The following is a 13,216-nucleotide window of genomic DNA, read 5'->3' on the forward strand; positions in this document are numbered from 1 at the left end:
ACTAAAGCACATAACAAAATGAGTAAAACTTGAACATCAAAAGTGAAAATATAAAAATAAAAGCTAAATATAGAAGGATAAAAAGATGGTCATTCAGGTTTGGCATGACATGAAGTAATTTTTGCTTTTGAGTGGTAAGATTGTAAAATCCCTAACCCTAAGTTTGAAAATCAATTTAGGTAACCAACTGCATAATTACTTTAAAATCCACACATTACACAGTTTGCAAAGTCATTCTGTTGACATCTTATATTTACCTTCCGATGCAGGGTGATGCTCCTTGGAGATCTCGATGCTGGCAATTAGACTCATGATCTTTTCAATCTACAATACAACATCAAGAAAAGAAGGGTTATAAAATGCAGTTAAATATTTAATTTCGCTGTAATCTGCCATGACAGTTTAGTCTTCATTTTACGTCTTTACAACTGATTTCAATTCATAATTCATACAGTTGTTTGCCAAGACGAATCTAAAATGCAGAAAAATGAGCTTCTCCTAAAGAGTAAAAAAGATCAGAACTGACCAGAAGGACCAGAACTGAAAATGTTCATGAAAAGGAACCAGCAAAAACCTAAATACAATTAATAATCCAGGCACCCTGAGCGATATACAAAAAAACACACAGACTAGACAAGCAAACCGAAATCACATTTATAAAAACACTTTCCATCCACATAAAAGCTTGACGATTACTCTCCAATCAATATACTTTTAGGAGAGGCCTGAAATAGAAAAACGCTGGTTTTTGATGTAATATTTAAAGTCTGGCAAATTTATCTGCTGTGTGCTTGTGGCATCAACATGCTGGCAAGCCCCTAGATTCATTTAGCAGTCAGATGCCACGGCTCACGTGCTAGATCCCCTCAAGCCATACAGGCCTTTGCATTTCCCACTCTCAAGTAACCTACATACTGTACTGACTTACTTCTGCACACTTCTCATGTCTATCCACTATAGAATGCACAATGCATCATCACTCCGTTATATGGTACACTTCCCAGAATGCCTCAGCTGTCTGTGCTCATTCCAGGCTTCATCTCCTCGTACATGTTCAGAAGTCAAGACATTAAGAGAACGCAGGACATTTATACAAAACCAGGCTTGAACTATAACGAAAACTACATCAACATGAAATCAAAATGAACTCAATTTACTTTTCTTAATGCAAGACAAGTCTTTTTCTGTATAGTTCATGCTATTCCAAAGTAAAACTAATCAACTTCCATCAAATACAATGAAGTCATACACCACATATTGTTTTATTTGGAAATGCATAGCATTCACAAACCCTTTTTACTTTCGTAATATCTTTCATATTGACATTAAGATGAATTTATAATAATATTGTTGGTTTCATGTCAGAAGCCTGTACTGTGGTGGATGACAACTATACTTTGTAAAATTTAACATTGTAAAATTGACTTTCTATGTTTATCTTGACACAAAAATGCATCAGTATAAACTCCTTTACACCAAATCTGAAATATTATACAGCAATTATCCTGTTTTAATTTTATACTACACTGTAAAATAATTCCATAAAATTTATGGTAAAAAACGGTAAAATACGGTAGCAACATTTTAGGTTTTACGGTTTTAACTTAAATTTACAGTTAAATACCGTAATTTCATTAACTGATATAATGTTACTATACCAACCTACTGAAGTACTGAAATCTGTTTTGTACCTTTGTAATACACTGATAACCACCAAATGCAGGAGGTGATGAGAAAGTCACATGATGAACCAAAGCCCATCACAAGCTGCTTTTAAATAATAACATATATAGAAGGTGCACAGTGTCATTCACACAAACACTAAACACCATCATGGTAACACACATGAAACTGAAATAATGCAATAAACATTCATTTAACAACATTAGGTGTAACATACAACCCTAATATACAAAACTGATAAGAAAAAACTAAGAAGAAACATAGTTATTTCAATAAAAAAAACATCAAATTTGAAATGTAACGCAGGGAATTCTGGGAAAGTCAATTTACGGTTATTCACTGTAAATGATATGGTCTTTTTCACTTCTAAAAACAGTATACTACCGTAAAATTACATGTAATGTCCAATACAGTTTTTCACCATATATAGTAGGGGAATTTACCGTTAACCATTTAACAGTTTTTTACTGTAGCATTTTTACAGTCTTTTACCGTTAAATTCACAGTCATTTTTTACAGTGTAGGTATTTTAAATTAGATACCATATAATAAATTCAAGCAAGTATAATTTAATATCATTAATCATTATCATTAATAACATTGATATACCATTATAGTTTTTACAAATATTTTCAATTAGATTTTATTTTTATATTTTACATTTTCACTTTAATTTGAGTTAAAGTTTTATTCATGTTGCTGTGTTTTGATCATTTTCATTCGTTTTTTAATGTCTAAATAGTTTTTAAATTAATTTTTATTTATTAGTTTTAGTTTATTTATAGCTTTAGTTAGATTAAATAAAAATGATAAATGTTTTGGCAAATCTCTGAAATATAATACATTTTTTATATTTTATTTTATTTCAAGTAATGAATTTTAAAATAAATTAGCATATTTGTAATGTTTTTAGTTTTAGTTAACTATATAATCCCGTATCGGATTTATGACAAAAAAAAACAAGCCCTAAAACAACACATTTAACAGAGATGGAATAACTGAACCATTAACTTCAGTTGCAAATCGATTTCTGTCCATGAATTTTATTATTTGCTTTTTTTAAAGAGTGGGGCGAGTCTAACATTTTTAGTGTTAATCAAAAGCAATTTTAACCCAGAATATTCCTTTAACAGCTTTGTGAAGAGTTTCAGATTTTCATTTACAAACATACAGTGCGTATGAAGGACTTTAGACTTCATATATTGACTGCAGATTTCTTCAAAATGTGTAGAATTTCGTTTTTGAGGAATTCTCTGAAGTGTAGACTAATGTAGAAAAAGACAGAGAGAGAGAGAGAGAGAGAGAGAGAGAGAGAGACGTAGCGGGAGAGTTATTGCGGTTGTATCCTACAGCAATAGAGTTCCAAAAACAGTTCATGAAAGGCGAGCATTTTCATTCTGCAGAGACAGCAATAAGGAACATCACACAATGTCCAACCTAATGAGTGAATATGTAGAAGCCAGTGAGAAAATGTGAAGTCGGGGGGTAATATAGATGTGCCAGAGTAGTAAGAAGATTACAGGCTTCAGAGACTGGAGTGATGGCCAATGCCTTGCTGACACCACAGAGCCACTCTGATTAAAGCAGAGACACCATGACAGTGGGATATGATCTCATTCTGAAAATGACATATTTTGCCATTTTACAATTCCTAAGAATGGAGAGCGACTGTAAATCTGTAAATGCGACTGTCAGTAGATACTTCCAAACTATCTGTGACCAAGTTTTACAGTGCATTCAGTATTACTTCAAATTTAATGTAAGAGCAGAATTTAATAAATCATATAAAATAATACATTTAATAACACATAATACCTTGTTGTACTTTGAAAATCCATACATATCAGAAAATAAAAAGTATTGTATATTCTAATTAAACATTATTTTAGCCAAGTTTTACATCCAAAAAAATGAGAACAGCACAAAAAAACAGCTTTTGTATACTATTTTGAAACTAGGGTTGTCAATCCATTTTTTATTAAAATAATTATAATAATTATAATCATATTAAATTATACAAGTTACTTAATTTATTAAACTATTTATTCATTAATTAAATTAATAACTGTAAATCAAATAAATAAACAATCAAATAAATAAATGAAAATAAAATAAAATGAAATAAAATAAAATAAAATAAAAAATAGTTTAGGGTTCCTGCATTACTGAAAGAGGTTCAATATAGTGTAAAACAGTTTACAAATGCTTGCTTTGTGCTGTTCTCATTTTGTGCCTGTAAAATTGGGCTAAAATAATAAATAGATTCAAAAATTCTAAAAAGCATAGACAAGACATCAAAGTATGACAATACATTTCATACTTCTAAATTGTTTTATTTAAAACAAAATAGTTCAGGTAGTTAGTATGCATTCAGTCTACATTTTTATTTGAATCATTTATCTTTAGTGACAAGCACCAAGTCTTGCGAGTCATGGCGCATGATTAAATGCATTAATGCTTTTAATGCATTATTTTGGTTATAATTACCTGCATGTTAAATTGGCAGCTTTCATTGTTAACCTTTTGACATTTATTTGCTCGCTCTACTTGCATTATTTTATTCATGTAAATGCAAATAAATGTCGTTTTTGAAGAAAAACAAAATGAATGGCAATTGCAGCTAATTGTGTGCTAACTTGCTAACTTGCAAGCCGTGTGTGTGGAACGGGCCGTAAAGTCTCAGAAGCTCTCTGACAGGTGAAAGCATTTGACGCCCACTTCTTTTCCCCCCATGCACATCTTTCAGATACGTTCCCCCTGACATCCTCCGTTTGCATATGAATTATGAAGAGACTTATACTGCCATCTGTGGAAAGCGTGTTTGACCGCTCACTCAAACACAAAATTATTTTTAAACAGGTTTTCTGCAGAAGTGCTGAAACATTAACACACTGAGCTATGGGCTGCTATAGTCACACTGACAGTGTTAAAAATGTGCATGGAGGAAGGCGTCAAAGGTAAAATTTATAATTACATCAAAATTTGTAAGCATTTCAGTTTCACTGTAATACTTTGGTACGTAGTATTTAGCATGGTACTAAAAAAAATTATCATTTTCATTCATTTGCCAAGCTAGTTACATTACAATTCAATCACATCAAAGGATACCATAGTAATACTGGATACTGCCTTGGTACAGGCATAAGAGAACATTTTTTAAATCAAAAAGATCACACAGTTCAGAAGTTGTGTCCGAGGAACGTTCATTACCGTGACTAACGCACAAACGCTGATGCAGCTGTTTTGCGGTGGGATACGGCGTGAGCGTGTGCCAGCATGTTGGCTCTGAGTGGGTTTGTATCGGTGTGTTAACAGCAGGACCACCTCATCCTCCCAGTCATTTCTCCAAACCCTCCCTCTCTCAGACTTATAGATGTCATCTATATATAATGTGAAACAGGATGTTCTGAGAACAGGACACTCCACCCTGACAGCAGCTCTATTAAACTGCTTATGTCTACAGTTGAAATCATGCTCCAAAATCTGATAATATAATCCTTCCCAGAACCACCTGAGAATAATGTTTCATAAAGCTTTTAGTATAAATGTGATCAAAGTTAAGAAGTGGTAAGTGTTTTTATTACAAAATGGATAGTTTTGATTCTGAATTCTGATTGGATGATACTGATTTGTAAAATACTTGAAATATGCACTCATGTGACTGCACAACTGAATTGAATATAATGAATTAGCAATGACCTAAACCCTAGCAAGAACCTAGAAAAGCAAAGCAACCGCCTAGTAACACCTTAGATACCAGTCAGATACCCATAGCAAAAGTGTTGTTTTAGTATTTTTTTTTACTATTATAGTTCTTATAAAAAGTTTGAATTAGATTTTACTTTTATATTTTCAGTTTTCGTTTGAACTTTTTAAGTTTTATTTTTGTAATTTTGTTAGATGTTTTTGTCTTTTTTTTTTTTAAATATTGCTATTTAGGTTTCATTTATTTTTTATCTCAATTTTAGTTTTATTTCAGTTTTAGCTTTTATTTATTCCCAGTTAGTAATTTTAGTAAACAAAAATTAGAAATGTTACATTGACAACTAACTGAAATAAGTTTTCTTCTAATATTAATATTTTATTTTAGATTTATTTAAATTAACTAAAATGGTTTTTAATAGTTTTTAGAAACTTTTTAAACTAAATCTCTTAAAATTCATTTTCTATAAATTGAAATAAGGCCAAAATAAAATATTAATTTTACAAGAAAAACATTAACATTTTTTTACATGAAAATCAGAAATGTTACATAACTGAAAAAAAAAGTACTAAAATTACTAACATTAGAAATGAAATAAAGATACATTTAAACTATACAGAAATACTAAGAAATACCATTTAAGAAATAATTAAAAGACAAAACCCAAAACTAAAAATTTAAATTCTAACTGAAAATATAAAAATGAAAGCTCAAAATATTCACAAGATTAATAAATAATAAGAATATAAATACACCTTGTGGACAACCACCTAACAGCATCCAAGCTGTCACAAAACTGCACAGGGACGCGAAGGCTGAGGATCCAAGTGCAGTAGCTTATTAGAGGGATAATCCACAACAGGCATGAGGTCAAACACAATAAGCAGTCCAAACAATGACAGAGTTCAGGGCTGAGGCAAACAGAGCAATCCAGAAAAACAAGCAGAACATCAAGAACCAGGAAAACAAGACACAAGAGAACCAGGATAAAAGGCTTAGAACTGCAGCTGTGACACATGCAAGACTTCACAATGAGTGACAGAATGAACCAGGCTTATATAGCGTGAGCAGATAGGGTTAACGAGACTAGAGGCCTGCTACCCGAAATACTTTCGGGTTTTGGGTCGGGTTCGGGTTAATGTTTAATGAATAGCTTCGGGTTCGGGTCGGGCTCGGGTTTATAGCTAAACTAAAACTATAGGCTACGCTGCTTTCATAGATGCACGCACACACATTTTATTTTATTTGAAACTTTTATTAGTAAAATAGCTTCGACAGGCTACTGACTCGCAACGTTATATTTCTCTGCAATGAGGGGGTAAAATCGCTGTTTTTGAAGGAACTAAGCCTCATTGCTTGTAGAGAGAGACACGCAGACACAGGTTCACACACGCAAATTTCATCTCTCTCTCTCTCTCTTTCTCTCTCGCGCGCTAATTCAAATAAATGATATAATTAATTCAAATAAATGCGATCTTACCGCACTGCATCTCTGTGTCTGATTTAAAGCAGGCCGAATGCTAACGAGCCTTAACTGACGAAAATTACTATAATTTGCACGATGGAAGAATTATCGTATTGTCGTATACAACCATTCTCTCGGCAGAATTTATGTGACCGCTGCACCTGATGTTCATAAACTTTCATAACTGGTAAGTGTTTTTTCTTTTGCCTTGTGTACTGGCCGAGCCTTAATGATTCTGTTTCTTTACATGTTTTTGCTTACTGACTGTTGCATGCAATCGCGAAATACAGCATTTTTTTAAATTGGCTATTCGTTGTGGGGGGAAAAAAAAAGATGTCGGGTTCGGGCTCTAAATTTAACTGTGCCGCTCGGGTCGGGTCGGGTCGGGTCAGACGATCTCGGGTACGGGCCGGGTTCGGGCTTCGCTTTAAAGCCCGTGCAGACCTCTAAACGAGACACAGGTGCAAACAATGAGTACTGGCAAGTTTCTTGCAAAGGATTATGGGAAATGAAGTCCAAGATTGAGTGACAGAGGTATGGGATGGAGTGCCCTCTGCTGGTTATCAAGGGCACTCCAGCTGGTGATCGTGACACAAGCAATCATGGATTGTAAACCTAAACAAATACCTATAGCAATAACCCATAAAACCTTAGCAATCTGCTGCTGTTTTATGAAAGCCACTCAAAGCAGTGCAATACAGGGTTTAAAAGTTAAAACAAAAACCACTGTAACGTCCAAGTTTAGGTGGCTTAAGGCTTTTTTTTATTTACTGAAAAAAACGGATACATTTGTCTAGTTAAGATATTGTTACAGCAGTATCAGCTGATGGCGATCAGTGACTGAATCAACATGCGTGTTTGTCACTGTAATTAGCACAAGGTGTGAAGGCAGCGCTGCACTGTTTGGAGTGATGATGACTAAAGCTCTGGCACGAGGCGAGGGGAGAGGAGCGCCTGTGTGTGCGGTGTGGGCCGACCCCTGGGAAGCTTCCTGAGAAGATGCGGAGTGACAGTTAAGGCCCAATTAGCCCCGTGCACTGCGGCCAGCATAGAGCAACAGAAGGACTGATGGGCCCAGCCAAGCATTCAGCCACTGGCGCTGATACTGTCAAGACTCCCTCCCTTCCTCCTCAAACTTACGCACTGCTAGAGCTTCTTTCCCACCCACAACCAGTGCTGGAGAATGTTACTTTTAAAAGTAACACATTACATTGATGCACTGGCCATAATAAAAGTTTTAAAATGAAACAAAAAGTTACATTGTTACTTTTTATGCAAAATAACATGACAGTTACTGTTATTCGGCTCACTCTCTCAATAGTTCAACCAAAAATGTAAATTCTGTCATCCTTTACTCACATGGTTTGTTCTGAACCAATGTTATTTTGTATTATTCACATACTTTTATAGTTTTTATTAATATTTTAAGTTAGCATTTTCATTTTAATTCTAGTTTAATTTGTATTAATATTATTATTTGATTAATATTTTATGTGCTTATGTTTTTGTTTTATTACTTTTTTAAATTTTCTTCAGCTTATTTTATTTCAGTTAGATTCCAAGAAAACATTTGTAATTTTCTTTTCTTTTCAATTTTCTTATTTTTATCTTTTAAAATTTTTCATCTAATATTTAAATTTCATTTCATTTTATTTATTTTATTTCAGATTTATTTTAATTAGCAAATCAATTTTTAACATCTTTAGTTAACATGACTATGTAGGCCTTTGCGCTAATGTTACAAGGAAGGAGGAAAATGCATTTGTCTGAAAATAAATTACATAAAAAGAAATGTAGGTATACTGGTATAAATTTTATAAACGTAACATGTTATGTTATTGCATTACTCCTAAAAAACAGACTAATTACATGAAATTGTTACATGACTATATATGGTAAAGTGAGAGGTTTGAAACTGTAATTTTCAGTAAATAAATAAAAACATTCTTTTCCAAAATGCTATCACTTTACTTGGCTAGCATAGTTGTATTTATAATTTTTTTTTTTTTAATAATTTTGGACAAGGCTGACATACTGTAGCACGCAAACGTTTCTTATTAGTATCAATGTTGAAAACAGTTGTGCTGCTTCATAGTTTTGTTGAAAACAGCAAAACATTTTTTTCAGGTTTCTTTGATGAATAGAAAGTTTAAAATAAAAGCTTTTTCAAAAATCTTTTGTAATATAAATGTCTTTAATGTCACTTTTGATCAATTTAATGCATCCTTGCTGAATAAAAGCATTAATTTCTTTAAAAAAAACTAAATCATACTGACCCCAAACTTTTGAATGGTAGTGTATGTTAAAAGTAACTTTCAGAGTAAAATCAAAACTACTAACATATCTGCTCTGGTGGGAGGAAGTCTCATGTTCTCCCTCCTCTGCTCTTAGTTCATCAGCTCTTACCTCGTCCCACTCGGAGGCAAACGAGGGCATCTGCTCCATTTCTTTCCTCTCAGCAGCACAGTTGGACCGGGATTCGCTCCGGCCACCAAGAGGCCCGTCGTCCTCACAATGAGGGGAAGCCAGCAAGTCGCAGTCTAATTTAGAAAGGCTGCGTGCCAACTTCAGATGCCCAGGTAGCTTCCTCAAAGCCTGGGGTGACGGTTCGGACGACCCATCACTCTCAGTCTGGTCCGGACGGGCCCGAGTGTCTGGTGTGGGATTGGACATTCCTGGCTTGGCGTTGCGGGTTTTTCTCTCTGGAACAGCAAAGCAGGGGTCTGGACACAAATCCTCTTTACCTGCAATAAGCAGACTACTAGTCCTTGTCCACCTGGTATTATTCAGCGTAAGCCTGTATTATCCATGGAATTAAACTTAAACTAGCAGCCCCCTGGATCTACAGCAGTACTAACAACTGTAAGCATTCTTGGTACTAGTGTTTTTCAACCAGGGAGGGTTTAGGTGCCTGATCTACATTGTCACAGGGGTCCACCCACAGTTTGTGTTCCTCTGCCCTCCCCTTGCCAAGAAACTCTATGGGTTTTTTTAAAAGACTCTTTCCTTCCCCTCCTTGCCTGTCTGTCTGTCTGACTAACTACCGCGCTCACTATAGAGGCCCCGGTTCTCTGCAGTGCATAACTCAGAAGCTCGCAGCCTAAAACAATTGATCACAAATCAATCAACAGCTTACATTAAAATGTGCATAATACAGCCCGAAATAACATCAACTGAAACTACGGGGTTAGACTCTTAAAGGAGGGTTTTTTAAATAATTAAATACAATAATTATTAAAAAATATATTTTTGCTATAATAAAATAATGAAATAATTATTAAGATGAATAAAGTTCAATGTAGAACAATATGTTGAAATTGTTCTTTGTGTCAGGGTTTAAGGTCTTTACTCTTGTCTATAACATTTAAATAATAAAATAAAAATGTAATAATGTAATTCAAATAATAAAATACATTTTACATGTAAATTTCATTAAATTATTCAAGTTTAATTTAAATAAGTTTATTTTATTATTAGATTATTAAATTTAATTTTAGAACAATATCTTGAAATAGTTCTTAGCCTTAGGGTTTATGCTCTTTATGGTTTACTAAATAATTAAATTTAATAATAAAATAAAAACTGAAATAAGAAAATAGTCATGCATAAATAATAAATAATACAATTTATTTAAATTTTATTTATTTAAATAATAAAAATAAACTTTAAATTTAATTTTCATTAAATTATCATTTAAATCAAATGTTATTACATTTTGTTAGATTATTAAAGTTTAGAACAGTATGCTGAAAAAAATTATTTGTGTTAGGGTTTAAGGTCTTCACGCTTAATTAATAAAATAAGAAAAATAAAAAATTATTTAATTTGAATAATAACATCAACTTTAAATTTAATTAAATTATTAAAATTTAATTTACAACAATAATGGTTTTAGGTCTTTATTCCTGCTCTAAAATTTATTTTCTATATGGAATCCACAAAATACAGTAGCATTTAACACTAAAGATACTATTTGGAACCATTTTTCCTTATTTAAATTTACACCATTAAAAGTACACTAACATCACATGTTTTTGTACAAAAGTATATTACATTATAAGTGCTACAGAATAATATCTGCTCAGCCCACATCACCATCTCTAAAGTGAAAAACACGCATGCAAGCACAAAACACTTGAAACACACAGATTTAGCTTTATCTGAAGTTACTCACTCCTTTGTCTCCTGTTGTGGTTAGCTCTCCACGTCTCTCTTGTCATCTCACCCAAGCTGACGCAGCGATGGGTCCTAGATCCAAGACCTGGCCTTATTATTACTGACAGGCTGGCTAATCAGGTTACTGAGACTCTAACACAGGATGGTGGGGCTGGTTTCTCATTTTATATGATGCAAGTTAGTAGTAGGGTCATCCTCTAAGAAACTTTGATCTGAAATAACAGCACTGTGTTACAATTATGCAGCTAGGAAATCCAACGCACATTACATAACAATGGGTTTAGACTCTTAAAGGAGGGTCATTTAAATAACTAAATACAACAAATCATTTAAACAATTACATAAAATAACTTAAAATAATTGTGTTAAAACAGTTAAATGAAAATATTTTAAATAATTTGATATAAAATAATTAAAACAATTAAATAAAATAACTTAACTTAATTAAATATCCAATATGCACTGGATATTTACTTTAGAAACAATGGGTTAAAGGAGGATTTATTAAATAAATAAATACAATAATTAATTCATTAAATAATTCATTTAATAATATAAATTAATAATAATAATGTATTTTAATAATTTTATTAATTAATTATATAATTCATTTACATTTTTTTATAATTTATTTTAATAATAAAAAATAATAATTCAATTAAAATAATATAAAACTATTTTAAATCATTTTATTTCAAATAACAATTAAAATCCAATGTGCACTAGATTTCTTACCTGCATAACTGGAAAACAGTGCTGTTATTTTAGTTAAGAGTTTATATGTAAATAAATATACACTCTGTTATAAAGAATAAGGGTGAGCAAATCATTACTATGGTACGGCCACAGTACTTTAGTAAGGGTACTCAACTTTATTAGTAATTCAATGTTTATTGAGTACGTGCCATGGCAATACAATGGCTTGTTTGACATATGCTGGACATACCATGTGAATACAACGGTAAATTAACTAGGTAATCATTCAACATCATTGTATATGTGTCAAAGTACCACTTTATATGCTACTATGGCACTACAGTATCATTGGGCCTACTGGTTTGTATGAATGCTCCGGATTTATGGGATTACCTCTGTGCCAATGAAAATGAATGTAATTTTTCAAGAAACTTATGAAAATATCAATTGAAACTGAATAAAATGTCTTTGAAACTGACAAAATAAATAAATAAATTGCAGGCAAAATCTTTGAGTTCGTTTTTAATACACTGCATGTTTTGCAATGGTTTTCTCCTCTTTCATTAGCTGATCTGTACTTACAAATGCGCTTCCGGAGTTTTCATTTACGCTTCTGAAGTTTTCGTTTACCATTCTGGCATTTTCGTTCGCCATTCTGACACAAATCTCTCGTGGGGGCGGGGCTAGCAGCAGTGTGTTCCCATTGGCTACTGAGTTTTTGATTGACAGCTTCTTGACCTGGAAGTGAAGGCGTCAATGTTGCCTTGTCAGTGTGGATGTGAGCGTCTGTTAGCGGCTTCCAGTTTCATTTTAGTGATATAAAGTTAGGAGTTTTGTTTTTGAATTAAATCTGTATTTATCTGTTGCTACTACTCTGTCAACATAAGCTTTTAGGAGCGCGAGGAATCAAACGCGAGAGAAAAAGAAGGTCATATTGAGGTTTAATTATTAAAGTACTGTAGGCTATATAATATTGGAAATATTGTATAATGTCCAATGTTCTTGTAGGATATTTGTTTATTGCTCATGATTCTTTTGCATTGTAGGGTCTAATTAGGTTGTGCCATTACATTTGAAATACTATCATATATGTGTGATATATTCAGACGTCAAGAAAGTCTCTCTCCAACCAGGCAATCAAGCTCATTTTATTACATATTCCACACAAAGAATGTTCTTGCAGCCAATTGTATTTATCATGCTGATAATTTTGTTTAGTTATTTTATTTAGTTAACATTATCATCTAACGTTTAAAGTTGGAAATACATTTGAACAACCATCAACTCTTTCAAGTGTGACTTTTATAAACCAGTTTTAATGAATGTAAATGAAAATATGAATTAGTTCAAATAAATGTACATTCTTTATTGTCACTATAGCATATACAGAAGTATCAAAGTGAAAGTCTTGGATGCAATTATGTTGTGACAGGAAAGACCAGAATCCACGAAACACTAACTGCATAGTATACATGTAATGCACAGTATTCTCA

The 13,216-nt window shown here is 32.7% G+C and overlaps 1 protein-coding gene across 1 annotated transcript in view; it reads right to left on the reverse strand.

The window, feature by feature from the left end:
* The window catches only part of LOC107696454 (ankyrin repeat and SAM domain-containing protein 1A-like), a 21,793-nt gene extending 12,076 nt beyond the window's left edge, over positions 1-9,717 (reverse strand). The window contains exons 1-2 of the mRNA XM_016496791.1: positions 9,258-9,717; positions 258-324 (exon numbers count right to left, since the gene is read on the reverse strand). Of these exons, the coding sequence (XP_016352277.1) occupies positions 258-324; positions 9,258-9,524 (334 nt within the window). The 5' untranslated portion in view covers positions 9,525-9,717. The remainder of the gene's footprint in view (positions 1-257; positions 325-9,257) is intronic.
* Positions 9,718-13,216: the final 3,499 nt, after the last annotated feature.

Source organism: Sinocyclocheilus anshuiensis, unplaced genomic scaffold (genome assembly GCF_001515605.1).
Source record: "Sinocyclocheilus anshuiensis isolate Anshui unplaced genomic scaffold, SAMN03320099.WGS_v1.1 scaffold522, whole genome shotgun sequence".
NCBI classification, from domain to species: Eukaryota; Metazoa; Chordata; class Actinopteri; order Cypriniformes; family Cyprinidae; genus Sinocyclocheilus; species Sinocyclocheilus anshuiensis.